Source organism: Stereum hirsutum (genome assembly GCF_000264905.1).
Source record: "Stereum hirsutum FP-91666 SS1 unplaced genomic scaffold STEHIscaffold_5, whole genome shotgun sequence".
In the NCBI taxonomy this organism is placed as follows: Eukaryota; Fungi; Basidiomycota; class Agaricomycetes; order Russulales; family Stereaceae; genus Stereum; species Stereum hirsutum.
This window is the reverse complement of record NW_006763135.1, coordinates 1153839-1169435: the sequence shown is the minus strand read 5'-3', so window position 1 is coordinate 1169435 and position 15597 is coordinate 1153839. Positions and strand designations below refer to the sequence as shown.

At 51.8% G+C, this 15597-nt stretch overlaps 7 protein-coding genes across 7 annotated transcripts; 2 read left to right on the top strand and 5 right to left on the bottom strand.

Moving 5' to 3' along the window:
* Positions 1-63: 63 nt before the first annotated feature.
* On the bottom strand, positions 64-2962 carry STEHIDRAFT_95014 (uncharacterized protein; the record flags this gene model as incomplete). Its single annotated transcript, XM_007302713.1, has 11 exons — positions 64-119; positions 225-687; positions 757-1004; positions 1082-1386; positions 1447-1524; positions 1580-1680; positions 1746-1833; positions 1893-2010; positions 2065-2347; positions 2415-2585; positions 2672-2962. 11 exons carry the CDS (start codon positions 2960-2962, stop codon positions 64-66), a joined length of 2202 nt encoding a protein of 733 aa, XP_007302775.1.
* Positions 2963-3189: 227 nt separating this feature from the next.
* STEHIDRAFT_146184 (ribosomal protein L2) lies at positions 3190-4453 on the bottom strand (the record flags this gene model as incomplete). The annotated part of the gene is made up of 2 exons (XM_007302712.1): positions 3190-3487; positions 3567-4453. 2 exons carry the CDS (start codon positions 4451-4453, stop codon positions 3295-3297), a joined length of 1080 nt encoding a protein of 359 aa, XP_007302774.1. The 3' UTR covers positions 3190-3294.
* Positions 4454-4700: 247 nt separating this feature from the next.
* STEHIDRAFT_76813 (uncharacterized protein) lies at positions 4701-6154 on the top strand. The gene is made up of 3 exons (XM_007302373.1): positions 4701-5273; positions 5387-5769; positions 5844-6154. The coding sequence occupies exons 1-3, from the start codon at positions 4741-4743 to the stop codon at positions 6071-6073; spliced, it is 1146 nt and encodes a 381-aa protein (XP_007302435.1). The 5' UTR covers positions 4701-4740; the 3' UTR covers positions 6074-6154.
* Positions 6155-6631: 477 nt separating this feature from the next.
* On the top strand, positions 6632-8079 carry STEHIDRAFT_130051 (uncharacterized protein; the record flags this gene model as incomplete). Its single annotated transcript, XM_007302711.1, has 4 exons — positions 6632-6780; positions 6844-7012; positions 7100-7570; positions 7645-8079. 4 exons carry the CDS (start codon positions 6632-6634, stop codon positions 8077-8079), a joined length of 1224 nt encoding a protein of 407 aa, XP_007302773.1.
* A 254-nt stretch (positions 8080-8333) lies between these two features.
* On the bottom strand, positions 8334-9814 carry STEHIDRAFT_167440 (nicotinate-nucleotide diphosphorylase). Its single transcript, XM_007302710.1, has 6 exons — positions 9571-9814; positions 9355-9495; positions 9217-9293; positions 9034-9141; positions 8687-8947; positions 8334-8600 (listed from the first exon to the last, which is right to left on the bottom strand). The coding sequence occupies exons 1-6, from the start codon at positions 9780-9782 to the stop codon at positions 8512-8514; spliced, it is 888 nt and encodes a 295-aa protein (XP_007302772.1). The 5' UTR covers positions 9783-9814; the 3' UTR covers positions 8334-8511.
* A 369-nt stretch (positions 9815-10183) lies between these two features.
* Positions 10184-11612, bottom strand: STEHIDRAFT_95003 (uncharacterized protein). Its single transcript, XM_007302709.1, has 3 exons — positions 11296-11612; positions 10984-11231; positions 10184-10919 (listed from the first exon to the last, which is right to left on the bottom strand). The coding sequence occupies exons 1-3, from the start codon at positions 11458-11460 to the stop codon at positions 10739-10741; spliced, it is 594 nt and encodes a 197-aa protein (XP_007302771.1). The 5' UTR covers positions 11461-11612; the 3' UTR covers positions 10184-10738.
* Positions 11613-13077: 1465 nt separating this feature from the next.
* On the bottom strand, positions 13078-14220 carry STEHIDRAFT_54482 (GroES-like protein; the record flags this gene model as incomplete). Its single annotated transcript, XM_007302273.1, has 1 exon — positions 13078-14220. One exon carries the CDS (start codon positions 14218-14220, stop codon positions 13078-13080), a length of 1143 nt encoding a protein of 380 aa, XP_007302335.1.
* Between the last annotated feature and the right edge of the window lie 1377 nt (positions 14221-15597).

Below are 15597 nucleotides of genomic sequence, written 5' to 3'. Positions count from 1 at the left end.
TCAACGGAAAATACATCGCACCCGTTAACCGATCACTTTTTCAGCCACCGCTCTCAACCTCCCTCAATCTGAATCCGAATCCATATTAATAGTCGGCATCGGCTCGTCATCATCATCATCTTCGTCCATCGGAGCAAAATTCTTGCCAACACCACCACCACTTCCGCTTCCACTGGCGACGGTCGGGGTGACCACAGGACCAGAACTATACGATACTGATGTACTTGGCCTTTGAAGGCTGGTAGAAGAGACCGAAGGGAGTGGCTCCGGAGGCGGTGGAAGGACTGAGACGTTTGTCGACCCTATTGGCGCAGATGGAGTCATGAAGGCTGTAGTAGTCGTACTTGACGAATGGGCGACCGGGGGCGCTGTGTCGGCGAAAGGGACCGGAACACCCGCAGTAGACGATGTCCTCAGTGCTTGATCCGTCTGTTGTCCAGTATGATTGAGACCCCAGCTCAGAGCAGGCGCTGATAATGATGTTTGTTCGTCTTGCATCGCAATCGAAGGTACGGCGGCCGAGAGAGAATCAGTCATAGATCCGATATTGAGAGCTGTACGGGCCTCAATTTCTTCGTTGCTTTCTTCGGCTTTGAAGAGTGATAAGGTTTCAACGTGAGGGAGAGTCCTGACGAGTGGTGGGATTCGGGGATGCAGTAGTAGATCGATGGTGCGTTGTGCACCGTCCTAGTGCAGACATATAGTTAGTCGATGCTCTAGCTCAGAAAAGTAGGTTGTGATGTCGAGGCGACTCACGAGATGGGACAGATCTCCACTATTGAGCACTAGATTTAGACTCTTGCTCATTGCGCTGGATGTGCCGGTACCTAGCTCGAGGCACAGTTTTTGGATCTTCTCACGGACATAAGTATAGAGCGTAAGGTCCGGAGAGAGGTGTGAGGGGGCCACTAATGGTAAGGAGAGGTTGATGGAGAGCAGAACTCGAGAGGCGATGGAGTGGGTTGTCGGTGAGACGGAGGGGTCGTGGAGAATGAGCTTCAGGACTGAAAATGGCAAAAGAAGGATCAAATATCAGTGCCCGGACATACATTCACTTCCAATTAGTAAGGTAGAGGCCTACCGTCAAGAGCTTCTAGTAGAACTTCTCCCTCCACATCGCTCTGGCAGATCACCTCACTAGCAATCTTAAACACTTCATCCCCTTCATATGTCCGGGCCCTCTTCTTTCCCTTCTTGCTCTTGGTTGAACCCGTACCAGCGGAACCGGCAGACGAGTCCGTAAAGATATCGAACTGATTAGGAAGGAGGACCGAGATGATGGAGAGGAGAGCTTTTGTGAGGCGAGTTGGGGTGATCGGGTGATGGAGGGGAAGGGTAGACTGGAGGATGGTGGTGGCGAGGCGGAGGAAAGGAAGACGTTGGGTACTGTGTGTATTGTATGAGCTTTTTGATCGCTGAGATGGTGCAATTGTAGAGGACACTTACGGGGTGAGCGGTTGTTCGAGATGATACGTGACGATGGCCATAACACGCGGCGCATGGGCGGATAGGTGGCGTTTCGAGCTGATACCCCAAAATCAGCATATAGTTTACATGGAAACCAAGGCCGAAGACATACCACGACGACATGTTGATGAGCAGTTCGCAGCCCAGTCTGCAAATGTCAGGCGAGACTGATTCTTCCATGGTTCGTGTCGCCACATCCACATGCCCGTCTCTCTGAAAAAAAAAGATACCTCTGAATGAACAAAGAAAATTCGATAGGATATAGGAGCAGGGAGTACCTGATCTTCGTTCGTACAACTGAGGAGCGCGATCGACAGTTGCACTAGAGAGCCTACAGGGACTGTAACCGGTCGGGAGTGCGAAAACCTAAGATAAAAAATACCATCAGCGTTGAGATGACGTCCTAATAAGCGAAAAAGTCATACTTCAAAAGATCTGAGAGTGCTGTGACGCCACATCTCAGGCGGTCGGCATTGAGAGGGACATTGACCAACGGATCCTCGTTCGAAGGCTGTTGAAACTGCTGCGCAACTTTCCCGAGCCCTTTGAAAAAAAATTCAGAGGGCATCCACATACGCAAATTGAAAATGTTCTGACCTTCAAGGGGAAATGTAGTCCTGAGAGCCGCAAGTGCGGTCCAAGTGAATGCAACAGTCTCGTCCACAGACTTACGCCACAAAGCCGCAGCACCGACTTTTCCGCCCGTGACAGGAAGGACGGCATACAAACGCGAGCAGGCTTCGAGGAATTTCGTGCTGGTGGGTGTTGGAGTAGCGCCGTTCAGGGAGCGTAGGCAGAATGCGGAGAGTTGGGTGTGCAGGGCGCGGTGCAAGGTCGGGAAGAGGGGGATGATGTGGGTGAGAGTATTGATAGACAATATCTTTGAGTGTGCCCATTATCAGAAACTCTACGCAATGGAAAGGAAATACGATAGGAAAGCAACTTACTTGCAGTTCTCGGTCGTGGTGTTTGTCCGCCAAAGTTAGAACCGCAATACTAAACTTTGGTACGTTCGGCGTGGCCAGTTGTCGCTGGAACTCAGGAATGTCCGTCGCCGCAGAGAATATATGACACAGCAGGCGAAGTGCGGCTTTCAGATTAGGTACTGGTTCCGCTTTCTTTTGTGGCACAGACGAGAATATATAGCGAGCATTTTTTATGAGGACGATTGGTATAGCATGAAATGTAGGATAGATACACAGACTGAAAGTGATGGTAGTGCGACACCTATCCACCCCTGCGCATTCTCCATCATCACTTCCCTCGAATATACAGCTGTCTGAAGTGCAAGTATCAGGCCAGCCCATCGCGCGCCTGGATCCTTCGAGTGTATGAGAGAGTTGGTTCGCGTAGTCCATTTTTGAAGATGAGGTGAAGGTGTGAAGCAAGCTGGGGAAAGCGCAGGTACGATCCACGGGATGTGTAGAACGGCGGAGGTATCTGTGGCGAGCTGCAGTTGCAGTAGCGTTTTGAGGAGGTGCGGAGGTTCTGCCATGGTTGTGGCGCTGCGCGAAGAAATTTCGCTGTCGAAGTCAAGTTATTTGCATTCGGGGTCTTGCCAAGAGCTTTCGATCCTAACACGAACAAACAAACCCGTTCACCCGGAATAAAGAGTATCTTTCTGAATGCATTTCATGCAATGCTGGACAATAAGCACGCCAGAGATCAGTCATGAATAATTTTAACACCCTCATTTCAGTAGAGGGCGCTGACAATTGAGCTCGAGTTGTGAGTTGAGGGAAAAGGTGTCATGATTTCACATCACAACTGGATGTGAGCAATGTGGCCCACGGAAAAAACAAAGACAGATGCATATGTAGAGGGTGTCTAGGTGATGAGAACTTGTCCTCTGCGCTCTCTTCCTCTTGGCCTCTCAGAAATGACCATCTTGTTGCTGTTCTTGGGACCGTCAGGACCAGGTTTGCGCGTACGTTTACCCTTGGTGTTCCAACCCCAGGGTGAACGCGGGTGCTTGTTCGATTTTGACTTTCCACGACCACCTCCGTGAGGATGTTCATTGCTGGAGAGAAAGACAAGGTTTCAATGTAAGATTTCTACATTCAGAAAATCTGGGAAAGGAGACTAAGAGAGGAACGTACGCGTTCATAGCCACACCACGGACTTTCGGCCTGTTTCCCAGCCACCTGTTCCTTCCAGCCTTACCCAATATCCGACCCTTCCACAGAGGATTGCTGACCTTCCCGACGGTCGCCACACAATCCAACAGAATCCTGCGCACTTCGCCACTCTGCAACCTCACCCGCATGTGCTTCCCGTTCACGTCCGGCTCCATGACCTGACCCCAAGTACCGGCTGAGCGAACGAGGATGCCACGGCCGTCTGGATGGAGTGCAATACCGTGGATGATAGTTCCGTTGGGGATGAGTCGGAGGGGAAGGACATTGCCTGGTCGGATAGTGCGTGCGCGGAGAAGACCCATGGTGAGCGAAGACGATGATGCGGATGTATCGTTCGTAGATGCAACCACGCCCTTCTTGCTCGTGTCGTTCACGAAACCTGGCACCAACCCATCCGGAAACCCACGCCTGAAACTCTCCACCTGCGCTCCCGCCCTGATACCCTCCGGAGCGAGAATATAACTCCACTTCTTCCTGCCCGTCGCGTCCGGATTCCGGTTTCGAACGAGTGCGATATGTGCGGAACGGTTGGGGTCATATTCGACGCGCACGACATCGTGGATGCCGGGTTCGTCGCGGACGAAGTCGACGATACGGATTCGACGTTTATGACCACCGCCACGTCCACGAATGGTCACTCTGCCGTGCGCGTTACGGCCACCTTTTTTTCGTAGTGGGACGGTGAGGAGACGGACTGGACGTCCTGGCCAAAGATGTGGGTTTAGAGGACGACGAAGATGGCGAATGCCTGGGGTGACGGGTTTATATGTTTTGAAAAGAGCGGTGGAACGCTGGAGGGCGGCGTTGATTTCGGTGGGGGCGAGTGAGGTAGGGACCTCGGTGGCCATCCGGCGCAGGAAAGTGTTATGGGCTGGGTTGCATAGTGTCTGGGCTGAAAAGCATGTCCGGAACAGATTATAGCTGCTCCGAACGGAGAACATCGAGACGGTCTGCGCGAGGCGTAGAGCAAGACGCGCGAACTTGGTGCTGTTTTCAGAGTTACGCTATTTGGCAACTGCTTTACGCGGCGATAGCCTTTGCTACGCGCTCCTCAAGCCACTTCGTTCGTTACTTCATCGTCCCCCGTCCGTGCTTGTCAGGCTCTCGTTCTTCAGACCCTTAAATACTGTATAACATGGACGAGGATATCACTTTTGGCTCGTCCGTATGGGCAACTCCTGCCACCGCGCCCATGACGCTTTCACCCCACGCACACGAGGACGCGCTACCACCACTGCATCCTCCTCCAGCCTCTTCAACATCCTCCGAACAAAACGACCAGTTTGAAGACTTCGACGACTTTGGTCCTCCAGCAGACACCACCCAGCCAACACTGGCTCAAGACGACGATTTCGGGGACTTTGGAGACTTCGGAGATGTGCAGGATTCATCGACGGTGGCACTGGAGGATGGTGGAGCTTTCGGAGGCGGGTTCGCAGACGACGTGGGGTTCGACGAACAAGTACGGATGGCAGGACCATCTACATACCGAGATTGGGAGCCACTTCATCTCGACCCGCATAACATGCCGTCGCGGTCGGAGCTGGAAGAACAGATCGAGGAGATCCTAAGCCCATTGTGGGCAGACGATAATCCGGATGAGGTGTTCACGGATGAGGATATCAGGGAGGTTGGAGGTATAAATCAAATATTGATCACACCGGCGAGGTAATTGTGCGTTTTTCTGCCTTGGATACTCGGTGTACGACTGAATATCTTAATCGCGTTCTTCCTTCTTTCCCTCCTTTCCTTGGCATGATGCGACACACGTACATTTCCAGCCGCTCTTTATACCAAACTCTCTTCCCGTCCACACCACCATCCGCTCAACCTCCAAATTGGACGCGTTCGCGTATCCGACGCCAGCACCTCCTCACGCTTGGCATCCCCCTAAACCTAGACGAGTTCCTACCGCGAGCGAACGGGAAAGCGTTGCCTGCCTTACAGATCACGACGAGACCGATGTCTGCACCCCCAGGTCCGAGACCTGCACCTGGGGGTGCTAACGCATCCAACGCGTCGGCGAGCAACTCGAGAGCAGGGACTCCGAGGGCTGGGACACCCGTGTCTGCTACCAGGTCGTCTGCTGCAGCCCAGCTCACACTCGGTCCCAAGCCGAAGTTAGACGAGGCGAGGATAGCAGAATTGATGACTCTCAGGCCAGGTTCGTCTCAGTTGATTATTACTCTGACTTCGGAATCCTGACTCCTATTTTATCGACTAACAAACGTTGTGCAGATAACCTCTCACTGCTACCTCTTCCAATACTCGAAAAGCATCTGGCGAACCTTCGCGCACAGACATCGAATACCTCCGCCCTTCTCACACATCTGCTTCAAACGCGAGACGCACTGCAGCAAGACTCAGAGACGTATAACAACCTCATCGCAGAGTTGGTGGGAGAGGCTCAGAGAATGAAGACGGGCAAGGGACGAGCGCCTCCCAGAAGAGGCAGTGGGATGGCTTGAAGTATTGAGGGAATGGTCTGGGTTTGGATAAGGGCGGAGGATGTTTATATACATTCGGAAGAATGTGAAGTTTGTATACCTGCATCATGATGAACTGCCACAACAGTGGTGTAATGGCTTGAATTGGTATCATATGCCGATGCGAGTATGGTGAATGGACCTCAAGCCATTATAAGGGCAACTTTATGTCTGGATTCTCGGTCAGACTCTTCTTTTGAAGCGATACGAAAAGGTCGGCTTGTGCTGAACTCGACGGCTATGTGGCGCGCCACACATGCACAGCTCGAAACGCGACGCGGTCAATGACCGCGAGCTTGCTTCAAGCCTTCATTCTGTACTCCTTCCTCTCATCACCCATTTTCGTTCACATAGATTGAACGCTAGAGGAGCCTGCTATTATCCTGATCTGACAACCACTCGGAATTCATCGCTTGTTGTTCTTTACCGAAGGCTTTTCTCAGCAAGTCACAAACTCTCTCAGTGGAGTCACCTGTAAAGTCGGAAACCACGACCATAACACTTCTTTCTTCATCGCGCGCATCAATCCTTTGAATAACTATGCCACCAGCTGGGCAGAAACGCAAGCGCGAAGCTGGCGACAATGGGGAGTCTGAGCCCATGCAGAAGCAGATTCTCCCTGTAGCAAGCCTCCCCTCTACCTTCAATGGCGAGCCTGAGGATGGGTTGCAGTATTTGTGGACCGTCAGGTGCGTATCTCCACGCCTTCATGGCCTAATATTCCCCTGAACGTTTTCTGCTGCCTTTCGTAGACGGGATGCCAGACGACTGCCCAACCATACACGCGTAGACAATCCATACAAATTTCCTTCTATTGACGTCGAAGCCGCCGACCCGAACCGACCACCACCTTCCGATCCAAAACTTCCTTCTGAAGAATGGAGGCAGACGTTCGAACGACGGTTCGTTAATTTTCGTAAAGTACATCCCCGTTCAGCACTTCCACTTGTCCCCTTCGCCTTCGCGACCAGTACTCATCATAACGCTGTCCATGATATAAATTCACAGAACATGGCACAACCGACCATCAACGTCTCTCTCCCTAGTGCCAATGGTCAGAAATTGATGCCTGAAAAGAAAGACCGCGACGCGTGGTGGTCCTTCCTCTCCGGTGCTCCAGCTTCTGTATGGGATCCTCCTCGGCAACCTAAAGCGGTTAAGAAGATGGGTAGGTACGGTAGTGCTGGTTCTGGGTATGGATATGGTCAGAGCGACTATGTCCCGTACGAAGAGGCCGATGTTGTGAATGGGGTTTCTGAGGTGAAGAAAGAGGCCGTGCAGATGCAAATAGGGGTCTTCATGGACGGGGTGGTCACGGGTGGAGACGTTCCCGCTCTCCCTTCACCTCCAAAACCTCCTCCTCCACAAAATGGCACTCAAACACCAGAATGTGACGGCACGATGTCGAAACCCGTCAGCGATACGCCAACTTCGATACCACGGGAACCGACACCCAGTTTACTTCGGCAGATCGACCATGTACGTCTGGCGTTTGCTCTTTCTCCCTCCGAAGTATCCAAAAAAAACTGATGAGAGCTTCTCGGTCCATATAGCGCACTTCTCTTCACCTCCTGATGTATTTCACACATTGGCTCAATCTATATATCCAATCACCGATGTCTTCATCGGCACATACACCATTGGACGCACACGCACGCTGGATATTCGCACTTCTAGCGCGCGTAGATGATTTTTGTGTTGCAGACGAAGTGAGCGGGCTTCGTTCGCTAGCGCGGGCATGTATATCATTCGTCCAGGCCGAACGGAAGCGTCGTGAGTCAGAGGACGACGCCGCACGGACTAATGACATCTCGGACGAGAAGGACAAGAAGGATACCAATGAGACAGAAAAAGAGGGAAGAGCGATATCGAAGGATGGGAGGATGAGTGAGATCTCGTGTTGGATGATCGTTGGAGCCGTCGTCGGAGTGTGGGCACAGAGAGATTTATGGATGGACGCGGAGGAGCAGTTGAGCCGCAGCTCTTAGGCTGTCGTTGTGCGTTGTATACTTCATCTTCATGCAACGTGGACTTCTGACTTTGACGGTGACGAGAACATATATCCGTGCTTTTTGATTTGGCTGCTCCAATACTCATGAACATTGCGCGTGGATGTGTTGAGCAGTGAAGTAGCATTTTAGAAGTAATTGGCTGTCCACGGCCCAACGCTATGACACCCACGAGACCTCTGCGCAACGGGAGGCGGGTCTAGCCTGCAGTAATCATCAATATAAGATCCTCTGTTAGCATTGTTAGAAGACTTCACCGCTGCTACGACAGCTCTATAACAACAATTTTAGTTACATATGTATAAAAACTCCCCAATGTCATGAATACAGCACTAGCCTCCCCCATTTCTTCATAATCGATCTACGTCTGGATCAAGGAAAACTCGTAGAGTATAAACGACCCCGGTCTTGTTAAGTGGTCTTCGGCATCTGGATCTTCAGACTGAAATCGATATGCTGCACGGATTGATGCACCGCACTCGTGCTCAGGATGTCGATCTCTGCATTCAAGTCCAAGCGTTAGCGCGACCTTCTACACTCAAACAATACTACAAAGTCAGAGGAAACAAGGGAAAGAACAACGCACCTTCGACAGCCCTATAGTTCAAATTACTCTCTGTGATATTCCCGCTCGACTCCAATAAAAACTTCCTCTTTCCACTCCAACGCTTTTTCAGCCTCCTCGCTACATCCTGTAGCTCAGGGCCGTCGATATTATCGAGCATGATGACATCCGCGCCAGCGCCGATGGCTTCGTCGGCTTCAGCTTCGGAGCGAACTTCGACGTCGAGGAGGAGGGAGAAGCCACCGACGGAGCGGGCTTGTTGAATTGCAGCAGTGATGGAACCTATAGGAGAATAATTGGCCGAGCGACATTGGAGTTGAGAAGGGATTCGGCTGCTTGAAGAGGGAACGATGGAAGAGTGCACGAACCGCAAGACCAGATGTGATTATCTTTGAGCATGATCATGCTCGAGAGATCATGCCGATGTGGATCGATTCCACCAACAATCATGCCATATTTCTCGACCAACCGAAATCCTAGAGTGAATACAATTGAGCTTCCGTAACAACTGTGGTGATAAATCAAAGAAAGCAGCCACACTTGAAACGTACCGGGGGTAGTCTTCCTCGTCCCAGCAATGATACCCTTGTACCCATGCCCCCTCGCTATATCGCTGATCCTCTTCGACCTATGGACGCCCCTCCATCACTTCTTTGGTCAACAACTGAACAAGTTATGGACCAACGTACTTGGTCGCAATTCCACTGCATCGAGCGAGCAAGTTCAAAGCCACACGCTCCCCAAGCAGTAAATGCCTCGCCTTCCCGCGCACAGTGGCAACATGCTTTACAGGCTCAAACGTCGAACCTTCCGTCACATGCCATTCTACTCTGACACGGCGAGTTCGTTCACAATCAAGTCAATATGAAGGGCGTGCAATGATAAATAGGCAGAATGATACGCACTCGCATCCCAGCTGAGCAAAGATCTCCGTGACGAAGGGTGAGCCCGCCAGGACAGCCGTCTCCGACCCTTTCCCGAGCAAGAAAGCCTCGCGATGAGCTTCACCGACGACGAATCCACCGTAGTCGAATGAAGGAGTATCCTCAGCGAGCCATGCCGTAACTTGGGCTTTCCAAGAGGGTGGAAGTAGGTGCTCGTATGCAGATAAGGCCATGGCTGGGATGCACCTAAAGAACGAAGTACGACCAAGCTGTACTGGTAGCTGAGAAGAGCCCGACCTAAGCTTACAACTTGAAGGAAAGATAAGACAGGCCCATCCGAGATCTAATCTCGGCCTTCTTGATTAAAAACTGTCGGCCCCTGTGGCGTAAGTTACGTAACCAATATTCCTATTTGGGCTAGGTCGTTGTCTTTTCAACACTCCCGACCAAGTCGCGACGGGGCTTTCTTGTACGTGAATATCTCACTAAATATCATGCGTGGTCCCGCATAGTACTCGCCGCTGAAATTTCTTGTAATTGTTTTCTTTGAATATAACGAACACAGCAGACCATGGGCTCGATTGTTCTTACCATTGTCCTGTTCAATGACACCCAACCACCGTTTTGATTTGTGCCAACTCAGGAAAAACAAGGCGAACACGAAGACATGGCTCTAGCGCTGGCAAAGGGTTGTTGTCGTACTGCTAAACAGATGGACATCTTTCAGTCCAACCACCTCTAGCCCTTGACCCTGCGTCCGAAGGGCTGGTGGTATACTCAACAACATGATCGGACTCAAATAATGATGTTTGTAAACATACCGCCGAGTAACGGGAGAGGAGATAGGCGTAGAAGTATGTATATAACACACGACGCGCTAACAAAGTCCAATACATCGAACAACCCAGTACGAGCGTCGAGACTGTATCGTAAATCACTGAATACCCAAAAAACGCGTACGCACTAAGAGAGTGAAGTGGCATACACAAAACAACAGGCGAAGCTGAAACCAACCAAAAGAAAGGAAGAATAGTGCTGAGGGGAGGGAGGTACGTCAAGGTCCGGCGATCGTCACATCGGGAAGAAAGTCTACTGAATCAAGGCTAAACAGACTAGACCTCAAACAATTCTCGTACGTACTAAAAAGAACACGGATGAGATATGTGAGGAAATTAGGTGAATAGTGCGTTTAGAATGCGAGCATGGCAAGGGCACCAGCGAAGACGGAGAACAAGCCAGCCTCGACGCGGCCAGCACCAGAGCTGCTGGTGGTAGCAGAGGGGCTAGCGTCACTGGAGGTGGCGGAGCCGCTAGCGGAAGCAGCAGAGCCTGTCGCCTTCGAGGAAGTGCCAGTGGTAGAGCCGGAAGCGCTATTAGAAAGATGAACAATGAGCATTCAATACATTTGTCAGATAATAAATTCTAAAAACCTACACGGAGGACTTCGAAGCAGACGCAGAGGCGGAAGTGCTGGAAGCAGCAGACGAGGTCGATTGCGTAATGTTGAATTGGTTCGACTGCGCGTAGATAGTACTCAAGCTGGTCGTGTCCTTGACGAAGTTGACCTGGAAGCCGCTACCGGTAGGCCATCCTGCGCTGGGCGCACTCGCGGTGACAGTGCCAGCGGTGCCGTCGACATAGGCAACCAAGACCTCGCTTCCCGAGGGCATGATGCTCGTGTCCTGACATGTGAGGAGCATACTTAGCAACGATCAAAAAAAGTGATAGATTCAGTACGCCACACACCTGGTTGACGAGGACGAGGGTGAAGTTGGACGCGTCAGTATCGACACGCTCCCAAGAGACTACGTTGGGGCCTGAGGTCGTCCAATCCTGAGTAGAAGTGGGCTCGCTGATGGAGTAGGCGAGAGCCGAAGCGGCGAGCGAGAGGGCGGCGAAGACAGAACGCATTGTTGTTAGTGCGGGTATGACTAGGTCAAAGAGTTGAGGAGGTAAAGTAGTTTCTGAAGAACACTCGACGACTGCGAGAAAGAGTGAAGAACGTTGAAAGAACGTGTAAGCGTCGAGGACGGGCGAGACGGGGCTCAGACGGACAACGGGCGTGAGACGTGAGGAGGAAAGAAAAGAGCGCCGGGCTTTCGACGTTTGAAGTACTTCGGCAGACAGCGGGTACGGCCTGAATTTACCGCATCAATTGCGTTCATTGACATTTCATGTTTCCTTGGCATGATCGGACTGAGCTCCTTCCAAATTGCTCACGCGAACGAGGACAGTTCCTGTGCTCGACGGCAACATCGGAAGAGATAACAACGGCGTCGAACCCCGCGATGTGTGGCGACTGGTGTGGCGTGCCCGGCTCACCCTGGCTCGCCGATCGCGAAAGCGACACGTTCATGCAGGTTCATGCTCTCGACACTCACCATGACCATGTCTTCACCCAAGCACTCGGTGAAACGTCACCTAACTCCTATGCAGCTCGCCCGGTGGTGATTCATCATAGCGGTCGCAAAACTCAGACTTCAGGCCTTCTCAGCTCAGAAGACAACATGTACGCTGGCAGATCGTCACCGTCAAGGCCTCGTCATCTTCTAGTAGAGTCCCCAAGGCCCTCGATTCTTTCTAGACCTTCCTGCGGTACAAGCACAGCTCCGAAAATACTCAGGGGGTATTATGCACCCTATTTGCCCGTGCGTCTTTGCTCGGCTCCCTGTGGGCATTCCGGAGAATTCTCTCTTCTCGCCTTTGAATCGCAGCAAAAACAATATTCACATGAGGCCTAACTATGGGTACGAGACACATTCCGTCATTGTCGCCGGACCCCCCTGGGCTGCTGAAGGGCATGCGTGCTCATGTACGCTGCGTAGCGCAGCTAGAATAGCTAGTCTGTCACACAGAGATCGGCCCATACCGTAAGCTCTTGCTCTCGATTTATCACTGAATACACAGTTGCTCGGATTACTCGGTGACGCCCAACCCAAAGCTAAACATCGTTCTATCTGCACAGGCAGGTCCATGCTATGACGCCTCTTCGGCTGACCCAAAATTCTTCTTAGTGTCTCTTCCTCCCGGTCCCCAACATCCGAGTCCTCGCCCGCCTTCTCCTTGCACCGTACCTCTTGTCATTGTCTTGTCTACGTGCGAAACATATCCCGTTCAACGTGATAGCGCTATCTCGCTCTTCCGCCCCTGCTATGTTAACGAACATGACACAAGCCGCCCAACGGCCTCCCATTGGATATGGTGTCATCTGGCTCTTCCGTGGTACAGTTCTGATTATCATCTCTTGGGTCTGCCGCGCTATGGTCAAACTTCTCCGATTTTCCGTCCCATATCCATACTTCCTGATGCCAAATTTTCTTGTCAGGTTCTCCATGCCCTACCCTCTCCACGACTTCTGGTTATAGCTTTGTGCTCACTCTGAAGCTTCGGAGCTGGACACAGCATGAACAGCTCTGCACCTATCTGTAATACCAATACGACACTGAATACACGCTCTTTAACGTGGACTATAGATCAATGAGCCCAATTGGAATGAGTCCACAGAGCGTACGTAAGTCTAACCGTTCGTCAAGGAGCTATCAGTACCACCTGCCCCATATCCGCTTTCTCCTTCGCTACCTCGAACGCCTTCTTCCACTCCTTCAGCCCAAACTTCGCCACAATCTCCACACCATCCAGCCTCATCACCCCGGAGTTCAGCAACTGAATGAACGCCCCAATATCCTTCCTCTCGTACATCAATTTCCCCTTCAACTGCAAATCCTGCGCCACGATCCAAAAGAACGGCAGCGGCACCTCCCGTCCAATCCCTCCCATCAGACTCACCCTCCCTCCATGCCTCAGCGCACGTATCCCACTATTCACATGCGTCGAGAGCTTCGCCTCCGGTGGTGAAATATCGAAGAATACGTCGACGGGGCCGTATTGTTCGAGTGCTTCTGTCTCCTTCTCGATATCGCCCATGATCGGTACGATCTCAACTCGTCTACTGATGCTCTTGATCTTCTTTAGTTTCTCTTGGTTCCGACCCATCGCGATCACCTTCCCCGCACCCATCGCCAACGCCACCTGTACCGCCGCACCTCCATACGCTCCCGTCGCCGGCGCCACAATGGCCGTCTCCCCCGCCTGCAATCCAACATCCCTCAACCCTCCATACGGCACCAACAACGTCGACAGATACGACAACCTCTCCAAGTCGTATCCCATCCCTCCCTCTCCCACACCACGCGTCAACTTCGCCTCGTCCAACACAAAACAATTCTCCAATGGCACCTTCGCATACTCTGCCAACGTCCCGTCCCTCCACTCACCACTCATCAACTTCTTCATTCCCCCCGCTCGCCCAAGGCCCTCACTAAACCCCAACAAGATCCTCGCACTAGGATCGTCCCTTCCTCTAATGAAACAATCCACATAGACCAGCTTTCCCGGTTCGAGTTGAGTCGCGTCGGGACCGACGGCGGCGACGCGGCCTATGGCGCTAGTGCCGGGGACGAAGGGGGTAGGGAAGGAATAGCCGCATTTTCCGGCGTAGACTTCGCCCGCGTAGGAAATGAGGGGCGAGAAGAGGATGCGGACGAGGGCGCTGCCTGGTGTGGCGGTGGGAAGCGGACGGGTTTCGACGATGAGAGGGGAGGAGGTGGAGGTAACAACGAGGGCAGAATAGGTTTTGGGGAGTTGGGGAGTTATTGTGGTTGGAGCAGACATGGTGTTTATCTGGATGCTTGGGATGAAGGTTTGGAGTTGTGAGAAACATTTATGGGTCAAGGTGCATGAGCTTATATATCTCTTCATATTTAGGTCCACTTCTTTATGGCCATTTTAATTCGTTGTTCGACTGCAGAAGCGTGCGCATACTCAGTACAAGTCATAGCAGCTGAAAATGAAGATCAAGATGCCTTTCGACCTCCTGTGGCGGCATGACCATGAGAAGTCTGCATTTGGCAGTGACCCACATCTACATTCGGTAACGAGGATCTTGTGGGTCTGCAAGGGTGGATGTATTCCACATTCAAGTCAGATTCACTTGCGCACAGTATGTTATATTGCGACACTTTTCCAGAGATAAATGCTCAACATACTCAACTGAGATTCCGTGAACTGTATCCGCAATACAGATGTATATGTCAAGGTAGCCGGGCCTGGTGTAACGAGTGGGTCAAATCCCCGTGCCCCACCATCCCTGGCTCGCCAATGACCCGCTACTAGTCCACGATCCCCACTTTCAGCGTTCGGAGTAATAAGGCTATCGCCACTATGATCCCACACATTCCCCTTCTTGATCATTTTCTCGATGTGCGGGGTGCGTTGAGGTCTATGGGACGCCTCGACGGGTGGGGTCGGATCCCATTGTTAGTCTCGGTGCTAGAGAAAAGAAAACCCTGCACTATATTGTGCATTGTCTGACAGAGGGAGTCTTGCATGCGTTACTGTGCTGCTTTGGAGAGTTTTGTCATGTAAGGTTCGGGGAGGAGAGGCGAAGGAGAGAACGAGGCGGCATGGCGATTGCAGCGCCGAGAATATTGGGGACGCGGAATTCGATCCAGAGCCGGGATAGTCCGATGAGGCGATTTCTTTTTTCTTACATTCTCCCGCACACTGACCTCAGGCGACCCTCACAGCTCGCCGAGATTGTGCATATACATGTCGACGAAATCATTACTGCACGGAGAGGTTCGTTGGCCCTTATCTTCATAGATAGGACGGTTGTTGACGCTAGTCTCCTAAAAGCAGAGTAGCCCCTATCTCAACCGGCAAGCAAGGATCATACGGCCTGACGTCGACGCCAGACATCCGCAATGGGTGTGCCACACAGGTTGGTCGAGATTTACGTGAAAAGAAAGGATTGGGGAGGGGATAAGAATAACTGAGCATGTCTACGAGGTCGCCGCTATATTTCTGCCCGTCCGATCCAGAATAATTTACAGAGCACAAATCCACCAATCTGCTACCTCCACAGATTCTGAAGGAAATGAATATCTGTGAGTTCTCGTCCTTCTGCGATGCTTCATATAACTTTGAGTAGCCTGACTTACCTCGTTCCTCGAGTCGCCTGATGTTGACCGCACCGAAGAAGATCTATTG

Excerpts from the sequence above, each read along its gene's own strand:
- STEHIDRAFT_76813 (XM_007302373.1), top strand. The coding sequence starts at position 4,741 with ATGGACGAGGATATCACTTTTGGCTCGTCCGTATGGGCAACTCCTGCC. Across the intron at positions 5,274-5,386 it reads ATATTGATCACACCGGCGAG|CCGCTCTTTATACCAAACTC; the intron begins GTAATTGTGCGT and ends GTACATTTCCAG. Across the intron at positions 5,770-5,843 it reads ATTGATGACTCTCAGGCCAG|ATAACCTCTCACTGCTACCT; the intron begins GTTCGTCTCAGT and ends AACGTTGTGCAG.
- STEHIDRAFT_167440 (XM_007302710.1), bottom strand. The coding sequence starts at position 9,782 with ATGGCCTTATCTGCATACGAGCACCTACTTCCACCCTCTTGGAAAGCC. Across the intron at positions 9,496-9,570 it reads TTTGCTCAGCTGGGATGCGA|AGTAGAATGGCATGTGACGG; the intron begins GTGCGTATCATT and ends TCGCCGTGTCAG. Across the intron at positions 8,948-9,033 it reads TAATCACATCTGGTCTTGCG|GTTCCATCACTGCTGCAATT; the intron begins GTTCGTGCACTC and ends ATTCTCCTATAG.
- STEHIDRAFT_95003 (XM_007302709.1), bottom strand. The coding sequence starts at position 11,460 with ATGCGTTCTGTCTTCGCCGCCCTCTCGCTCGCCGCTTCGGCTCTCGCC. Across the intron at positions 11,232-11,295 it reads CCCTCGTCCTCGTCAACCAG|GACACGAGCATCATGCCCTC; the intron begins GTGTGTGGCGTA and ends CTCACATGTCAG. Across the intron at positions 10,920-10,983 it reads TCTGCTTCGAAGTCCTCCGT|CGCTTCCGGCTCTACCACTG; the intron begins GTAGGTTTTTAG and ends TCTTTCTAATAG.